This window comes from Gadus morhua, chromosome 4 (genome assembly GCF_902167405.1).
Source record: "Gadus morhua chromosome 4, gadMor3.0, whole genome shotgun sequence".
NCBI lineage: Eukaryota > Metazoa > Chordata > Actinopteri > Gadiformes > Gadidae > Gadus > Gadus morhua.
Genome location: NC_044051.1, coordinates 22,648,921 through 22,666,350, shown reverse-complemented (window position 1 = coordinate 22,666,350; position 17,430 = coordinate 22,648,921). Strand labels below are relative to the sequence as shown.

General features: G+C 43.6%; 1 protein-coding gene across 7 annotated transcripts; it reads left to right on the top strand.

The window, feature by feature from the left end:
• Nucleotides 1-1,181: 1,181 nt before the first annotated feature.
• On the top strand, nt 1,182-15,120 carry LOC115541606 (PH and SEC7 domain-containing protein 2). Of its 7 annotated transcripts, none has more exons than XM_030353429.1 (18): nt 1,185-1,311; nt 2,057-2,132; nt 2,389-2,459; nt 4,037-4,552; nt 4,958-5,036; nt 5,226-5,520; nt 5,738-6,685; nt 7,273-7,353; nt 7,472-7,584; nt 7,717-7,775; nt 7,957-8,046; nt 8,149-8,192; nt 9,184-9,356; nt 11,046-11,116; nt 11,269-11,414; nt 11,488-11,632; nt 12,384-12,530; nt 13,476-15,120. In XM_030353429.1, exons 4-18 carry the CDS (start codon nt 4,088-4,090, stop codon nt 13,764-13,766), a joined length of 3,147 nt encoding a protein of 1,048 aa, XP_030209289.1. In that variant the 5' UTR covers nt 1,185-1,311; nt 2,057-2,132; nt 2,389-2,459; nt 4,037-4,087; the 3' UTR covers nt 13,767-15,120. The 7 variants fall into 7 exon arrangements, with proteins under 7 accessions (XP_030209290.1, XP_030209289.1, XP_030209288.1 ...); XM_030353428.1 differs by having other exon boundaries at nt 1,188-1,311; nt 2,020-2,132; XM_030353427.1 differs by having other exon boundaries at nt 1,193-1,311; nt 1,783-2,132.
• The last annotated feature ends 2,310 nt before the right edge of the window (nt 15,121-17,430 follow it).

Sequence of the window (17,430 nt, the reverse complement as noted above, 5' to 3'; positions counted from 1 at the left end):
TGTGAAGGTCTGAAACCATGCTCATATTACGAGGTGGTCCTGTTGTTTGAATCCCAAAATGTAAATCTAATTAACTTGGTCAGAAAGGTAGGCCTAAGTAACAGTCCCATTGATTCACAAAAGACTACGAAAAGCGAGATAGTTTGATTTCAGACTCAGACTTCCTAGCACTGTAACCTGCAGGGTGTGAGGCTCATCGGTTTTCTTCTGGGAACAGTAGCAGTTCGCCCGAACTTCCAGATTAACTAAATCTAAGAGAGGGAAAGATTAACATACCATACAGCAAAATGTATGGGCATTGGTAGCCTATGACAGCCACCCAGCCACTATGTTCTGACAGTAGCCTGGAGCTAATCTGACATGCTAGTGACACATGTACGGTAGGCAGTGCCTACCTACCTATACCAAACATCTTGGGGTTCGTCAGGCAAAGTTTCTTGAGACACTCAAACTAAATATGTATTCCTACCAGTGTAAATAATATTTTGCGATTAATTAAAAAGGATGTTTCAACTGACATGTATTACTAATTAGTGCTATTTGTCACAGTCAAGCTACGCAGTGTCAACTGAATTAAAACACTTACCTCCGTAATTAAAAATGTACTTCTCCCAGAAGAACTTATATCCCTTACGTAGTTTGGATGTTTCGACATGTGAGTGTTGATTTACGATCCTAAGGACGTCGTCGTACGACAATTTAGGTAGGATGGAGAGAGACTTGTGTAGCGGACGGGACCTACGTACGCTTGGTAGGGGTAAATCACTCTTCCCTGAATGGCTGGAAGTCAGAGGATCTAGGTCCCTAACCCCCAGAACTATACGGCAAGTGTCGATACGTCATCTGTATGCGCAGGACCCCGAGTCGATCTGTTACGTCTGTTACCCACAACCGCGGCTCGCCGGGTGAGAATGTGTTTTTCGTAGGCTGAATCCGGGAATCCATGAATGGACCAGGCCCATGCCTTACCGCAGAGAGACCCGGTTCGATTCCTGCCCGTGGCTCGTTAGTGCATGTTATCCCCTCTCTCTCCAAATACCTTCCTGTCTTACTATACAATAAAAATGATAAAACCTTCAAAAATAAATCTTTAAAATTAAAAAAAAGAAAGTGACGACAGCAACGGAATGTGCTCTGGGGCCAATAATCTCTCCCGCCCCTTTTGGTCACGTGGTCACTAGCGCCCCCTCTGGTCTGGATGGTCCATCTGCGTGGGAGACAACGACAAGTGAAAACCGGGGTCCATGGAGGGAAAAACCAAAACAATGATGCTAACGCTCACCCGAGCCTTGTAGTCCTGGCTAATTGGAGGTAATTTCGTTAAATTACTAACGTCATTTCAAAGATTTACAAAACTCGCTTTATTTTTTCCATGGAAACACGCAGTAAATAAACACTCGCTGAATGTTTATTTATTATGTGCGTTTCGAAATCGCCAATCTGCATGCATTTGAGCATGAAGGTCTGCCTTCTATGCAATGCCCGGAAAGATTCCCCGCTTCCTTTGAGATGGAATACGATATTATTGAGCCCAGTGCTTGGATAGGAGTCGAACTAGGATGATTTCTGGTTTTACTACGTCATCCTTGGTGTCCATTTCAGTATGAGGTAGAGACACTGCTCTGACGTTCTCTTCAGGAAAGGGGGTTCGGCCTACTGTGCTCTCAGGTGTCTCATCACGAACACCCCAAACACAACCAGCCTTTTCTTGCATTTTTTTTTTGCCATTTCCAGCTCTCTTCCCCCTTTTGCCCCTCCCTTCCCTTCTGTTTTATCCTAAAGGCGGATCAGAGTAACAGTGAAACAGAAGGAAGCAGATGTCCTATTGCGATCTTTCCTAAACAGATAGCAAAAGTGGACCAGACACACACAGACATACTTTTACTCAGCTAGTCACCCTCCATGCATCAGTGACAGAACACTAGAGACGAAGGGCTGTCCAAACTAGGAAACAGCAACAGCTGTGCGAAATGCTAGTTGTGAAAGTAGGTTTGTGTGTGTGTGTATTTGTGTGTGTAGCAGTAGAAGGAAGGCATTAACATCTCTACACACCTAGCTTAGTGGTGGAATGTGTAACGCAAGACCAACAGACTGATCCCATGATGATGATGCTGCTGTCTGGAGCCTAGAGTGTAAGTCCACAGGAATCAACAACTGCTCTTGTCTTTACTAAAGTGTGGATTGTAAGGATATTCTAAATGTCTCTGAGTAGATTTAGCTTTGGGACAACAATGAACGTAATAGTTATTACATTCATTCTCCATGTTGCTTTACTAGTTGCAAACCTTACCGACCTCTAGTATTTATTGATATATTATTGCATCATGCAGGTTCTAGATCTGAATATTAACAATCTGTATGATGGTTTAATGTCACTCCTTCCCTCAGGCCTAAAATGTGTCGGTGTCCTCCATGCAAATACTGGTGGCACACTGAAAGGGAAGAAGTAAAGTATTAAGGTATTTAAAATGACCATACATCTGCTTTGCACGGCTCCGAGGTTTTATCTTTTAAATAGTCTAGCAAAAAGTGCTTTGAAAAATGTAATGCACTCATTGCATAACTGTTGATGCTAATGACAAAATTGAGATGCAATATTGTATATATTGAAAAATCCATAATCCTTAATATAAACACGACACCCACTATGCTCATGTTGTTGTGAAAGTGGTCTGTGTTCAGTGGATTCTGAGGAACATAAAATTAATTAAGTTAATTAAAGTTAATTAAGAAATAAAGTTAATTGATCATTTTGTTCCCCATTCTTTCCCCAACAGAGCAGTAGTACCGTTTTCAGAGCAGGGTCTAGAATGAAAACGTTCGACCAGCCAATGGCAGATGACGGAACAAAATCAGGGTTTCATATCAAAACACAACTGAGTCTTTTTACTCTGGCAGGTTTAAATCCCAAATTGTAAAAGTCAATTTTGGATCCTCTTTTCAGACATGCTTGTCTCATGGCAAACTGTTCTTCGCCTTTTGCATGAATAATTACCTAGTGAGAAGTGAGCACCCACACACAGGAAATGTGGTCAAGACCGTTAGGAATGGTAGCTATGAAACATGACTAGAATAACAAATATGCACATTGAATATAGAAACAAGAGTGGTATCCAACGAGGAAATGGTTAAACTTTAAATAGGAAGAAAGGGTTAGGGTTAGAAGGGAAGTACTCAACACATGCTAAATTATGTTTCTTGAGACATGAGGGTGGATACTGTCCTTTGGACGTTTATGTGTGTGGTCATATTTCCTCAGCTTAGTTACTGTGCCCTTGGAGCATGAAGACCACAAGAAAGTCAGTTTAACTGTTCAGCAAGAAAACCTCTCCAAACCCCACCCTCTCAGACTATCTCTCAATCACCGGCTCTTTCTTGTGTTCCTTCTTGCCATCTCACGCACACATCGCTTGAGTGTTTTTTCGTTCATGTCAGGAAGTACGCATGGCGCTTTAATAAAAACGTAAGTGCACATCATATCCGCAATGCCAATGCAAACAGTGGGACGCTAGTCAAAGATTCCGCTAAAGATTGGATACATTTGATTTACCGTTGGTAAGTTAAATCTACAAGGGATGGTTGTTTATTTGTGCGTAATGCTACATTTCAGAGTTGTGATGTTTTTTTTTAACTTGTGTTAGCTAGCTTTTTTATGCTACTATTAACTAGCATTTCTTTACATTCACATTTGTAGGACCCTAAGTAATGAGGTAATGTTGTTTTCCCCTTTCTGTGTTGTGCGTATCTTCACGTTTTCTTTGTATTCTTGTGTGAGCATTAGTGTTTTCACCATCCTATGTCTTTGAGGTTACTCAAACAGACACTTAAATAAGACAAAAGGTTTTTAGAATGGTGTCACCTACAGATCCCCATTATTTGTGTTTGGGTCACATGACTTCACTTTTATCTTAATGTCCTTTGTCTTCAATGGGCTATGTTACTTCTGGTCATAGTATACTTGTAGAGGTTCTATACATGATATATTCCTGGTGGCAGTAGATGACCGGGACAGCTCATTTCTATTTAATTCCCACAGCTCTCCACCGAGAGACCCTGGACGTCAAGCACCAGCCCAGCGCCCACGCCCATGGAGCAGGCCTGCTGCCCCTCCTCTCTACCAGATGAGGGAGAACCCCACCTCCAGAAGGAACCGGAGCCCGTAGACCCCCCTCTGCAGGTCAACGGAGCGGGGCCAAAAGAGGAGGCGGGGATCGGGGGATTGGTGCACGGCGGTCATCTGGGGAAAGCGGAAGCTCAAGAGGAGGCGGATCCATGGGAGACGATGGCCTGCCCGGTGTACACCATGACCCGCACCTCGGCCGCCCTCTCCTTCGCCACCGTGCTGTGGGACATGCCCGGGGACCGCCCGGACGCCTGCCACCCAGACCCAATGGACGAAGAGGAGGAAGAGGAGGTGATGGCCGGTCTGGAGGACAGTCCCACGCTTCGGCCTTCCAAAGGCGTATGCGCCGAGCGGCGAGGGCCACCGGACATCGCTTGGGAGCGGGACGGGTTGGACAAGTCTGTGGAGAACGGAGCAGATATTTCCGGGGTATGTTTGTCAGACGACACCTGACTCGCTGGTCCTTACTTTGCTCTCAATAGCCATGATGTGTGGGTGTAAACATCAGTTCTGTGTGTAGCGACATATGTACAGGGTGTGCATATACATTGGTGTCATGACTACTGGTCCTATATTACTTAGAAATCAAAAACCCCTAAGTTTGAAGTAGTTGTCTCTAGGGTTATGTAGTTCTCTCTTGGGCTAGGTAGTTGTCTCTAGGGTTAGTTGGTTGTCTCTAGGGTTAGGTAGTTGTCTCTAGAGCTAGGTAGTTGTCTCTAGGGTTAGGTAGTTGTCCTTAAGGTTAGGTAGTTGTCTATATGGCTAAGTAGTTGTCTCTAGGGCTAGGTAGTTGTCTCTAGGGCTAAGCTTTATTACTTCTGTTGCAATCTGCAGTCATATGACGTGGCTGGCGAGGAGCAAGAGATGCAGGAAGTGAAACATCCGGTGCTGCGGTCTTCAGAGTGTGTTAGCGGTGAGTGTTTGTAGCAGAATCTGTGTGTATGTATATGTTTGTGTAGATATATATATATTGTAAAAACCTTGGAGGTTAACACATTCCCCCCACCGTCTACTCATTGCCTGGAGATTTAGTTTGAATTGATCTGTGTTGAAATTGATCCCCAAGACATTCACTTCTCTAATTGTTTCCCTCTCTCTCCAGAAGCCATAAAGAGTCCAGATTTAGCGAACGAGGAGAAGGAGGTAGTGCTAGGAAGACCGGCTGCTGCGACTCCTCCTGCTAATGCCCTGCCTTTCCCTGAGGAGGTTTTCTGCTCCGGCCCTGAGGAACCAGAGCCATCATTCGTCTACATGACCTCACTGGCTCCTTGCTCCCAGGTCGCGCCCCAGGAGCCCCCCATGAGCTCTGCGGAGGGAGAGGGAGATGGGGATCAATCTGATGAAGAGCGCGACCATCCCCAGACCGCCTGCTCTGTGTGCACTAGTCGGGGTGGCGTGTGAGTAGAGCTTAGTACCTTTCCTGAGAAATTGGGAACTCTCTCTGCCTTTGTTTGTCTGAATAAAAGGAAGCACGCTGATTACTAGAAGTAGTGCAGTCTCTGTGTTCTACAAACGTTATTAATCCATTAATAATTATATTTCCCATCTCTCTACAACATTGAAATGACACTCACAATACCTTGTGTGTTTCTCTGTGTTTGTATTTTACTGTAGGGAAGCGCGTGGGGAGAAGATGCTAGCAGACAGGGCAGGGCAAGCCAGGCAGACGCATCCACAAGTTATGAGTTCAGAAGCTTTTTTTTCAAGTGCGAAGCAGTGCTTGCAACGACAAGTCATGGACGCAAAGGAGGAACTACAAGAACGGCCAGAGATAGCGCTCACCGATGACGACACAGAAACAAAACCATGGCACGAGCTGTCAGAAGGGTTCTACTTACAGGGGAGCAATTTAGGAGTGGGAACGTCTGCCTCTCTTCAGAGGGTCTTGGAGAACAGTCAATATCTGTTAGACCAGTCGGCTGAGCATCTGACATCTGATGGATCACGGCTGTTGAAAGCCCGACCCTCGAAGTTACCCCAACACAGAATGGGTGATCAGCTGGAGCACATGGGACAACTGGCTGAGCTCGACCCGTTGGGTGAACCACAACAAGAGGAGGCGTCACCTGAGGTCACGACGGATGATGAGATGGAACGTTCCGAACAATATCAAGAGGGAGCTGTGTTAGTAGAGTTAGGACTTGGAGTTGGAGGAGGAGGAACTGAAACCAGGGAGGATGGAGTTAGGGAGATGGAAATGACCAGAGTTTTGACAAATCCCCCGTGTCTAGAATCTGATTCAGAAGGTGACCAGGCTGCTGAGCCGGTCCCGAAGCCACAGAGACCGGAACACTGTGTCGCTGAATCACAGGGGTCGCCCTTGAGGATGGCCGTGGGGACTGAGTTTGTTTCAGTAGAGCGACCCATGGACCAATCACAGCAGACCCACCAGGAGGCAGAATGTTCTTTGAGCTCCGGGGCCCCGCCCACCAACACCGATCCACTGGAGCTGCACTTGAACGGGGGAGGTGTGGACCGGCAGAAGGCCCGGCGGCTGGCCCAGAGGCTGTACCATCTGGAGGAGGTCCAGCGCGTGGACGTGGTCGGACACATGGACAAAGAGTAAGGTCATCTGCCAGGGTTCAGGTCCCAGCGGTCTCTGGCTTCAGGTTCTAGTTCTACATGCAGAACCAGGCCATGGTTATACGTCTCTGCTCAAGTCCATAGTCTGGATTCAAGCTTGATATACTGATATTAATGGAGCTTAAAAGTATATTGGTACATGTATGTAGCAAGCCTGAACAATATATTTATGAGTAATGAACATTATACATTTTAATTCTCATTAGTTGTTAGATTGTCGAAGTGTACTACTTTACACCTGCGGGAGGAAACATTTGCCAGCCAAGCTATATGAAACCCTTTCTGCCTGCCCAGTGGTCCAATCTACCCTCCAGCAGCTGATGGAAGGGGTTCATTTTGGATACTGGCTGTAAACATTTTGTTAATGCCCTTTTTGAAGAGGTTTCACATGCACACATGGGCTTTTCACTTCCTTATATTCATTGATAGGCCAACGCTGTGTGATGTAACCTTCACCATGCCATTGTCAGGTTGCTTCAGGTTTTACATAAAATTGTATTATGAGATGGGAGGGAGTTTATGTATGTATATAACTATTTAACAAAATGCTTCTTCCCATGATCCAGCGATGACTTCAGCAGGGCAGTAGGAGAGGAGTTTCTGTGCTTCTTTGACTTCAGCAGCCAGACGTTGGACAACGCCCTAAGGTGAGAACCTTACACGGCGGTTGTCGACCCAGTTTCCGATGTCCACCAAGACCACCATGTTAACATACTTAATGTCCAGACTGTGAGCGTTCCTCCTAGCCTTGTTTTTATTCTTCAGGTCTTTCCTGAAGGAGGTGGTTCTTGTAGGGGAGAGCCAAGAGAGAGAGAGAGTTCTGCAACATTTCTCCACTCGCTTCCATCAATGCAACCCTGAGGTCTCTTCCTCCCCAGGTCAGTGAATATCCGGCCAATATTAATATTATTATTATTAATCCTCATCAATCAAGATATCACAAGCCATTCATTTGATTGGAGGCAAGCGCATGCGTCTTCCCTTAATCCTAATCATGTGTTCATCTGTAGGGTCAGTGCTAACCCTCACCTGCGCTATGATGCTCCTCAACACTGATTTGCATGGACAGGTGGGCTCTAGATATAACTAACAGGCTTCTTAACCTAAATACTTCAATATTCAGATTTATTTTAGTTTACTTATTATTAGAAATTGTAATAACCACAATTAATAATATCTGTAATTATTTTACTATCTTGACAGTTATTAAGCAATTCTGTGTGACATGTCCTCCATGCCCGTGTTCACAGAACGTAGGAAAAGCCATGTCCACCTCCAGTTTTGTGTCCAACATGGAGGGAATGAATGATGGCCAGAACTTCAACAAGGACCTGCTTAAAGTACAACACCTCCTATCCCTTTATTGCTTTTCAGTAAATAGTTCAATGAAATTGTTCAAGGGTGATCAAAGTCTGTGTTTATACCAATACATTATCTTTCAGAGCTTCTACAACTCCATCAAGGGCGAACCACTGCAGTGGGCTCTGTAAGTAGCTGGAAAGTACAGATCTAAGATTTGCGGTGAAATAGAACGTTGCAGAGATCGTTACAGCGGTGTGAGTTGGTTTGATTCTGATGGCTGAAGGCCTCTCAATGGATTAACTAATCTTAGAGTGTGATTTTAGAAGATATTGACAAACCTGCCCCAGTATTAGAAACGTTGACAACACACTGACTTATTTGCGGCATACCAAAAGCCAAAAATGGTATTTGTACAGTGGAAATATCACTGCGTTGATCTTTAGTTTCTCACCTGTTTCCAAGAAGAGCAGGGGTTATTATTTGTTCCTCCCATTCCAGGTGATATACAGTCCCTGAAGTTTGGGAATCTGCCATTATGAAAAACTTTATTTTTGGATTCTCATCTTACTGCAAGCATTTAACGCAAATCTTTCATTAGATTGTAACCAAATGGTCCCTATTATTTTATGTCAGATTTTAAGAAGTTTCATATAATATTTTGTTGATTTTATTATTTTGAATATGATTTTTATTAGTCGTAGTAGCATTAATAGTTGTTATTTTTGTTGATAGTAGTTTTCATTTTGTTAGAAGTGATTGTTTTGCGTTCGCATTATTATTATTTTTATGAATATTGTTGATGTTATAGTGATATTAGTGGTGGTAACATGAGTGGCAGTAAATGACACCTTGCATCATATTACTCTTATACACCTCTCACACGTATCACTCTTGTAATCCTCTCACACATTGTATCACTCTTATTGTACACCTCTCGCAAGTGGTATCACTCTTGTACTCCTGTCACATGCTGTATGACTCTAATTGTACACCTCTCACACATCTAGTTCTTCACTCTAATTGTATATATCACACGTAGTATCCCTCTTATTGTAAATCTTACAATCATCATATCACTCTTGTTGTACACCTCTGACATGGTGTATCACTCTTATTGTACACCTCTCCCACTGCGTCTCACTCTCGAGGGCCATCTCTGTCCTTGCTTCCTGAAGGGATGAAGAGGAGCTGAAGATGCTGTCCGTGCAGCAGGGTGAGGACCTGAATGAGGGGGGGCTGCGCTCAAAGAGCAACCCCTTCCAGGACGTCCCCCACGACAAGACGGCCCGTGTGTTCAAGCAGGGCTTCCTGCAGCGCAAAGCCCACGCCGACATCGACGGAAAGCGCAGTGAGTACCGCTGGAGCACTGTCCTTCCTAACCCTGACCCTTTCCATGGTTATTAAGCGTATATACATAGGAATCTACATTTAATTAAGGCACTTTAGTTAAGACAATGTGCACATTATTCTCAAGCATGATTTCCCATGTTAGCAAACAGACCAAAATGGTTGCAGTGTTACCTTTCCTAAATAGGAGCTATACATCTAGATATAAAAACTAGGGCAGTGCTATTGAGGTGTGTTATGGGATAATGTTCTCCTTTTAAAGGAACAACATACTTTGCGAAATAAGGTTAATTTCCACTTCCCATCATCAAACGAGAGGCCCCATACTATTTCTTCTCAAATAGCCCATCGCTTGATTCTATCAAGTATACATTTGACTGAGGTTAACCAAAATCAATAGAGGCTAATGGGATGGACTAACTCCATAAATGAAGTGAGGTTATATAACAAAAACAGCAGGCCCAAAATAAAGATATCTAAGTGATTTCACTTGCCATTCTGAATAATAAATAAAAAAGACCTTGCTTGTTTTGGAGCGATATTTTGCAGTTTGTTTATCTCTGGTCCCTGTGCAATCATCATTTTGTAACGTCAAACCCTTCATTCTATTCACTGTTCAACAAGAGACGATTTAGAGAGACGATTGAGTGGTCACCAAGAGAGGATTCACAATGAGACAGTGAAAGATGGAGGGTGTTATATACCCTCATCCACTGATGGAGCAGCTTCAATTGATTTGGTCATATCCAAATCCGGTCGCATCGAGCGGTGGGCTGATTTAGATGAAAGATGTTACCGTGCATCTCGTGGAAAATAACCATTTGCTAAAAGCCTGAATATTCCTTTAAAGCACATTTGAATGTTTATTATGAGGGTATAATTAACAATTATTTGCCGATGGTGAGGTGAATAATTGTTTTAGTATATACTACACGTGAATACTCAAAAAATAAACAAGATAACACTTATTGCCGGGATTTATTTGTTTTTATTAGCTGTTTATTTGTTTTTATTAGCATGACGAGACGACCGTCACGTTTACGTTGCATACATTACTTGCTGTTCTATAAATATAAGCTAATTTTGCCTTGAAAAACGTGAAGACCCTATTGAGTTGCTCTTTTTTTGTTTTTAGGGATAGCATTTTGTTGAATTTCTTGTGTTATTTCCTCTGAAACACTTGCAAAGCGGGACGTTTTGCGATGAAAACAATATCCAGAGTTTGAGATCTCAATCATGGGATATTGCCCAACATCCTGAGATAGCGAACCAATCATATTGCACCATCTTAGGAGGTTCATGTGTAGCATATACTAAACACAATTATCCAGTATTGAAGAGGAGTGTAATGAGCAACGTGGAACCAGAGACAAAGAGCAAAGATTCTTCCGCCCTGAGCCGCAAATAGATGACCTATCAGTACCTGAGGAATGTCAATAACGTATTCGTATATAATATATAGACCATGCCCATTAAAAAAATGTATATACATATATTTGTTATACTTTTCTTAAGTTTTATTCAATTACGGTATTTTTCCTCTTCCTGGAAGTGGGGGGTTGTTAGGCCATCTATTGGGGCCCCCCGCCGTTCCAATATCTCCTGTATGCAGTTTATTAACATCAACCGACTTCAACAGCATTCACTATCAGTGCATACATTTCTGACCCACAATGTGCCTGTGTTTCAGCTCCGTGGGGTAAGAGGAGCTGGAAGACGTTCTACGGCGTGCTCAAGGGACTGGTCCTCTACTTCCAGAAGGTGGGTGCCTGAAGGCTCATCCCTCCGTGGGGAAGGGTTTCCCCCTCGGGACTTCTGTTGTAATTCTGTGGAAACACTGAAGTGTGTGTGTGTGTGTGTGTGTGTGTGTGTGTGTGTGTGTGTGTGTGTGTGTGTGTGTGTGTGTGTGCTAGGATGACTACAGGAAGGGGATGCAGGGGGAGGAGGAAGTGGTCAGTGTGCACCACGCGCTGGCCGAGGAGGCCGCCGACTACACCAAGAAGCCTCACGTGTTCCGCCTGCAGACGGCCGACTGGAGGGTATTCCTGTTCCAGGCCTCGTAAGTGTAATCTATTGATATAGATAAAGATATAGATCTTTATCACCTGGTTGTTCACCACCTCTCTCTCCAGGTCGAAGGCGGAGATGAGCTCGTGGATCTGCCGCATCAACCTGGTGGCCGCGCTCCACTCTTCCCCTCCCTTCCCGGCCGCCGTGGGCTCCCAGAAGAGGTTCACCAGACCCATCCTGCCCGCCTCGCAGTCTGCTCAGACCCTGGTGAGAGAGACACTTTACCACACACTTTAAGGTACAACCATGTCGAGCCATGAATAACTGCAGCCGATGAAAAGATAAGTTAATATTTATGGTACAGCAGCGCTGGTCAGCTAGGGGCTCGACCCTTGTATGGTAAACACTCTCTGACCTAGACCTTACTAAGGTATCTGTGATGGTGGTAACATTTAATGTGGTTAGGGGGTTACACACCTTAAAAGTACTGGGTTTGAACCCCAAGGTCAGAGGCATCCTTTGAGCAAGATGTCCTTCCCCCTACCTGCTCCTTAACGACATGTGTCTGAACTCAATGTAGGTTCCTGTGGATATGAGCGTCTGCAGCTAAATGACTAAGCAATAGTCTCCCATGCCTGACTTAAATATCTAAAGTCTGATGAAAGAAAAGCTCATATGAGTGTCGACCAATCATGTTGCTGGAGTATGTCCTCCGTAAGCCCGTCATTGGCCAACAAAAACTCGGCTAGCAGCAGTCACCTGAATAAAAAAAAAAAAGTTTCTGTAAAGATTTAAAGTGGACACTGATCGATGTCGGATCCTGTGTGTCAGGGTTTGGGTGGTTCTGATTCTCTGTGTGCTAGCGTTTTGGTTTGGGTGGTTCTGATTCTCTGTGTGCTAGCGTTTTGGTTTGGGTGGTTCTGATTATCTGTGTCAGGGTTTGGGTATAGGTGGTTCTGATTCCCTGTGTGTCAGGGTTTGGGTGGTTCTGAATCTCTGTGTTCTGGTCCGGTCCCAGGAGCGTCAGCTGCACTCCCATGCCGGCATGCTGGAGTCGTTTGATAAGGACCTGAGCTTCCTGCAGGAGAGCGCCTCGGACGGCCGCAAGGCCCGGGCTCGGGACCTGGAGGAGCAGCGCCTCCGGGAGGAGTACCTGCTGCATGAGGTGGGGGGCAGTCTGAGTCTGGGTATGGATCTTGGTCTGGTTCTGGGTCTTGATCTGTTTTGGTGTAAAAACAGTAGAGTGTGTGTGTGTGTGTGTGTGTGTGTGTGTGTGTGTGTGTGTGTGTGTGTGTGTGTGTGTGTGTGTGTGTGTGTGTGTGTGTGTGTGTGTGTGTGTGTGTGTGTGTGGGGGGGGGGGTTTTCTGGTCAAAATGAGCATCTGAACATTTTCACATCAATCTTTAAATTACACTAAAGATTGCATATGTTTACAGATTTGTATAATTCATTCACTATACTTGTACTCTATACTGTACTTGTACTCTATACCAGTCTTTCCAAAAGACTGGGTCGTGGGAGATTTGAATTGGGTCGCCAGGTAATGTCAATAAAGAAAAAGGATATATATTTTTTCTTTTTACACATTATGATAGTACGGAATGTTTTGATAGTATGATAGTACTGAATGTTTGTATTGTTCTGATAATATTACTTATAACATTGAATCTAGTTGAAAGGCTAACGTTCATTGTGTTTGTTTTACTGATGAGAGGAAATAAAACCAATGAGATAGCAAAACAAGTATAAAGTATTTAATATTTAGATTATGTTTTCAATAACGAGTGCCAAAAACACAGTTTTGATTTATCTCTTCGAAATGGCTGTTTTTAGGTTGATATATAAGGGGATGCGGAATTGGCACTAAAAACATTCAGTAATGTTCATTTATGCACAAATGTGTTCTTCTCACGATTTTATAGATAAGGCCTATTGTGAATTGGTTCGCGATGGTTGGTAATTTAAAAAAAATGGGTCCCCGGAAAAAAAGTTTTGGAAACGCTTCTCTTTACTTTACTCTCTATATACTATGTCTATTTAATCATTGTGAATTAATCAGATGTTAATGGGGCCATTGAACTGACCCGGGTCTCCGTTTCGCTGAACCCAGAAATGTCGGTACGAGGGCTACATGGCCGTGCTGGAGGCGTGGAGAAGCTTGGACCTCCTGGACGGCGCTACTGTCGGGGACACAGAACTCAGACTTCTGGACCGAGCCATGTTTAGAAACTTTCTAGAGGACATCGAAGAGGAGAGTGAGGGGCTGGGAATGAAGAAGTCTGTCTCCAGCCCCTCTCTGGAGTTTGAGATGGTGCCCCCGCTGGTCAAAGTAAGGCGCAACGTCTCAGAAAGACGGACTTGCCGCAGGAATTTCATTGCTCGGCGAAACAAAGAGCTCTGAGTGACTTTAAACTAAAAGTGTTGACCGTCTTTAGTAAACTGTGTACAAGAGCCATAGGGATTAGGTGTTGTTGCTTTGTAGCAATGCATTTAGGGTACTGTAGTCTTTAGAGATTTAGTTAGGAACTAGTCTGATTGAGGCATATGGGATTCATCTGTCCACCGTTGTAAGTTTGACTTTGAAATGCAAGTATTTTAGTCATATTTTATACATTTCTTCTTGGTTTGCACTTTTACAAAAAAGAACCTCAAAAACTAGTTTTTTATTTTATTTTGAATAACTCGAAAATTGAAATGGACCTAAATATTCAGTTGTGTTTACGTGGTTTCATAATTGTTAGTAACTAGTAACGTGTTTGACCACTAGAGGGGGCCGTAACATAGGAAATATCTTGAAATGAAGTTGACGGTACAAGGTGTGGTTGGAATGATATTTACCTTTATTTTGTTACATTTTAAATGGTCTTAATTGATTGTTGCGTTTTGAGAGCTTATATATTTTTATATTTTTTGAGCATCTGTTATAAACCAGTTCCTGTTACTGTGTAGTTCATATTGAAGGCTTCATAACCTTTAACCCCTCTTGTCCAATCATAGAAAATAAAAACAAATATTACAAATATATTTTTTAGATTTATCATTTTAAGTCGAAAAATAGACTGAAATTTAGTTAACCATAAAATAATCAGTAAATATATTTATAATCTATTTATAGCATATACATTTGTGATCATATGGTTCAGTATGACATTCTTTTAACTATAACCTCTCTATGTAGGACCTCCGTTTTCATCATGATTGTGTGTGTTTGTGTGTGATCTCTGTAGTGGCACAGTCCCCATTTTGTTCTCTTGTCAGCATGATGAGCAGTGGTCAGCCAGGGATGACTGACAATAAGAACAGGATGTCTACCACCCCTGTAGAGAGAGAGAGAGAGAGAGAGAGAGACACACACACACACACACACACACACACACACACACACACACACACACAGATTCCATGTTAATGTCCCCGTCCAGCATTAAACGCAGGAATGTGGTTGGACAATAGGAAACGCAAGGCAGAGCATACACAATACAGACGCACCGTCCCGCTGTAAGCTCCATAGTGCCCTAGTGCCCAGAGCAACACATCGAAACAAGCCCTCCTTCAGAGTAGGTACTGTCAGACTAGTCCTCCTCATAAATATGTCCTAAATATACTGTTTACAAAAGCAGTGGTAGCCTATAGGGCTTGTTCATCAGAATGCATCGTGGGATTTTTGGTTTGGCGATACTCCACCATTTTGAGAGGACTCGAGAGTTGTGAAGGACTGTAAAATATTAAATCAAGGTAAATATACCAAAACCTAGGCTAATGAAAACTTTGTTTTGCCACGTCTCGCATGAGAAACACTGGAAGTTTCACACATAACATCTCCCAATAATGACTAAGCATTTTATGATTAATTTCTATACAATGAGCAATAAAACATGACCAACTTAATCAGTAACCTTCCAATGCTTCTATGTTTCCAAAATGGAGGAGATCACTGTGATGTGAGGTGACGATTTACCTCCCTCCCATGAATGGAATGCATGGAAATCCGCCCTCCCATGAATCCCCAAGGATTTATGGAAGGGCGGTAATTCGTGACCTCACACCTGACCTCACATCCCATGGATTCATGGGATTAAACACCTATCACAATTTGCTTCCATTGATTCATGAATTCAAATAATGCAATGCAACCTACTCCATTTCAATATATTTTTGACAAATAATGCTGTTTTTCCTGTGTGATCTCTATGAGCCTGTAGCCACATAGGATCCTTATTTAGGATACTTAGGATACTTATTGAACTGTTTATAGTCTGCTCTGTGTGAAACTTTGCAAAATGGATCATTATCCCCACAACTTTAAACAGTTGTGTCTTGGATATGTGGTTGGATCATTATTGTTTTGTCACTCACGACCTTGGATATGCTGCCATCTGACTTTTAACAAGGTGTATTGCTTTTTACAAACACCTGTTCTGGAGGCAAAACAAAGAAAGCCAAATCCATGTCTGGAGGAACAACAGACAGGGGGCTGAGCGTCGGTTGGTTGGGAAGGGTAAATGAAGATGGGGCCAAGCTCTATATTCACCAATATGGAGGAACAATGTCTCATTAAGGCCATGTCCACTCCTCACAATACGATCAGAATACCCCCTCTCATTGTAAAAACGCATCGAGCTGTAGAAACGGTGTACAAATTCCAGGCCTATATACTACAGAACTCCACCTAAAAAAGAAGACGAGGCGGAGCATGCGCATGAAGCCTGCGTGCTGTATGCACGCATACAGTCGAGGAGGGGAAACGGAAACATTTTAGATTGAGCTGAAAATAGTTTATATTACGTACAGTTAGTAATTAAATTTACCAAGGGGCTGGATTTAAAGCTACAAAAATAATACAAATCAAATTAAACAACAAATTAGACGGAAATCTAAAATTCACATTATCTGGTCAGAGTTTGATGGAGGAGGGCGTCACTGAAACCCCCCCGGGGCTGGGCTGCACCTTGTTGGATGAGGCCGTTGGTGTCTGTATGTGAGAATAAAAAGAGACAGCTTAACCCAAATGAAATGTTTTTTGGTGACTGACTTGTGTTGGAACCCTTAAGATCGGATTTAGGATTCGTCCGATGAAGGTATGAATGTTTTTACAAAGGTTCCTATTTTCCCTTTGCGTCATAACGGCACACGTGTCTGTGAGGGATATTTCCTGTATTGTTAAGCTCAGAGAGAATCACTGGGCGGTCCCACTAGGACATGGACAGGGACGCATTGCTACTTCAAGAAGAGCCAACAGTCGGACCCCCATCCAGACACTTCAAGTGGTCGTAGCAGCAGGGGGGCGGGCGTCATCAGAGAGAACCACCACACTCTGGGGAGAGTGTTGTTTTGTTGGGAGTTTTTTTCTTTTCCCTCTCTCGTTCCACCCTGGCCCGCCAGTCTGTAGTCTTCTCTGGGGAGATTTTCTGTGCTCAGCCAGGCTTGGTTGAGTAATTAAAAGGGCAGGAACCCAAGTTTGGGTCGTAAGGGAAGCTTGTCCAGCGTCCTTTTTATGCTGGCCTCGCCCGAGCTGTACAAAAGCCTCTGAATGCCGATAAATAAAACAAAGTAATTCCTGATCCCCATTTTTTTTTTATTTGCCTCCTCCCTCTTCTGTTATAACAATTCCGACAAAACACCTGCGTCGTTTCGGCCACTGACCGACCGGCGCTCGCTATAAAAATCCCAGAAATAATCCTTATCGAATACGGCCCCACAACGTGTGCTGTCGTAATGATATGTTGTTAAATGTTTTTTAGAAGCAGGACGACGGTTGCTGCGATTGTCCAATCAGCGTCCATCTGACGTCGCTCCTCGAGCCGAGCGCTCCCTCTTGGCGCGTATTGTCCTTCTGCCGCTGCACTGCTCGCTCTACTTGTCTGGTGTTTATCTCCTGTCCCGCATCAGCCAACCCATTCACCTCTCCCTGTCTAGGGTTTCTTTGTTCTTTACTGTGTTTCTTACCCTACTAGTATTCAGCAGTGGCACACCGCCTCTGTGGTTTCATAGTTTTGTGTCACATGAAACCGTCATCATCCACGATACCGTCATCAGACAAATTAGAGACAACCTAACGTTATTTT

Coding starts and splice junctions, on each gene's coding strand:
- LOC115541606 (XM_030353430.1), top strand. CDS start 4,088: ATGGAGCAGGCCTGCTGCCCCTCCTCTCTACCAGATGAGGGAGAACCC. Junction 8,047..8,148: donor TCAACAAGGACCTGCTTAAA/GTACAACACCTC, acceptor ATTATCTTTCAG/AGCTTCTACAACTCCATCAA. Junction 8,193..9,183: donor GAACCACTGCAGTGGGCTCT/GTAAGTAGCTGG, acceptor TGCTTCCTGAAG/GGATGAAGAGGAGCTGAAGA.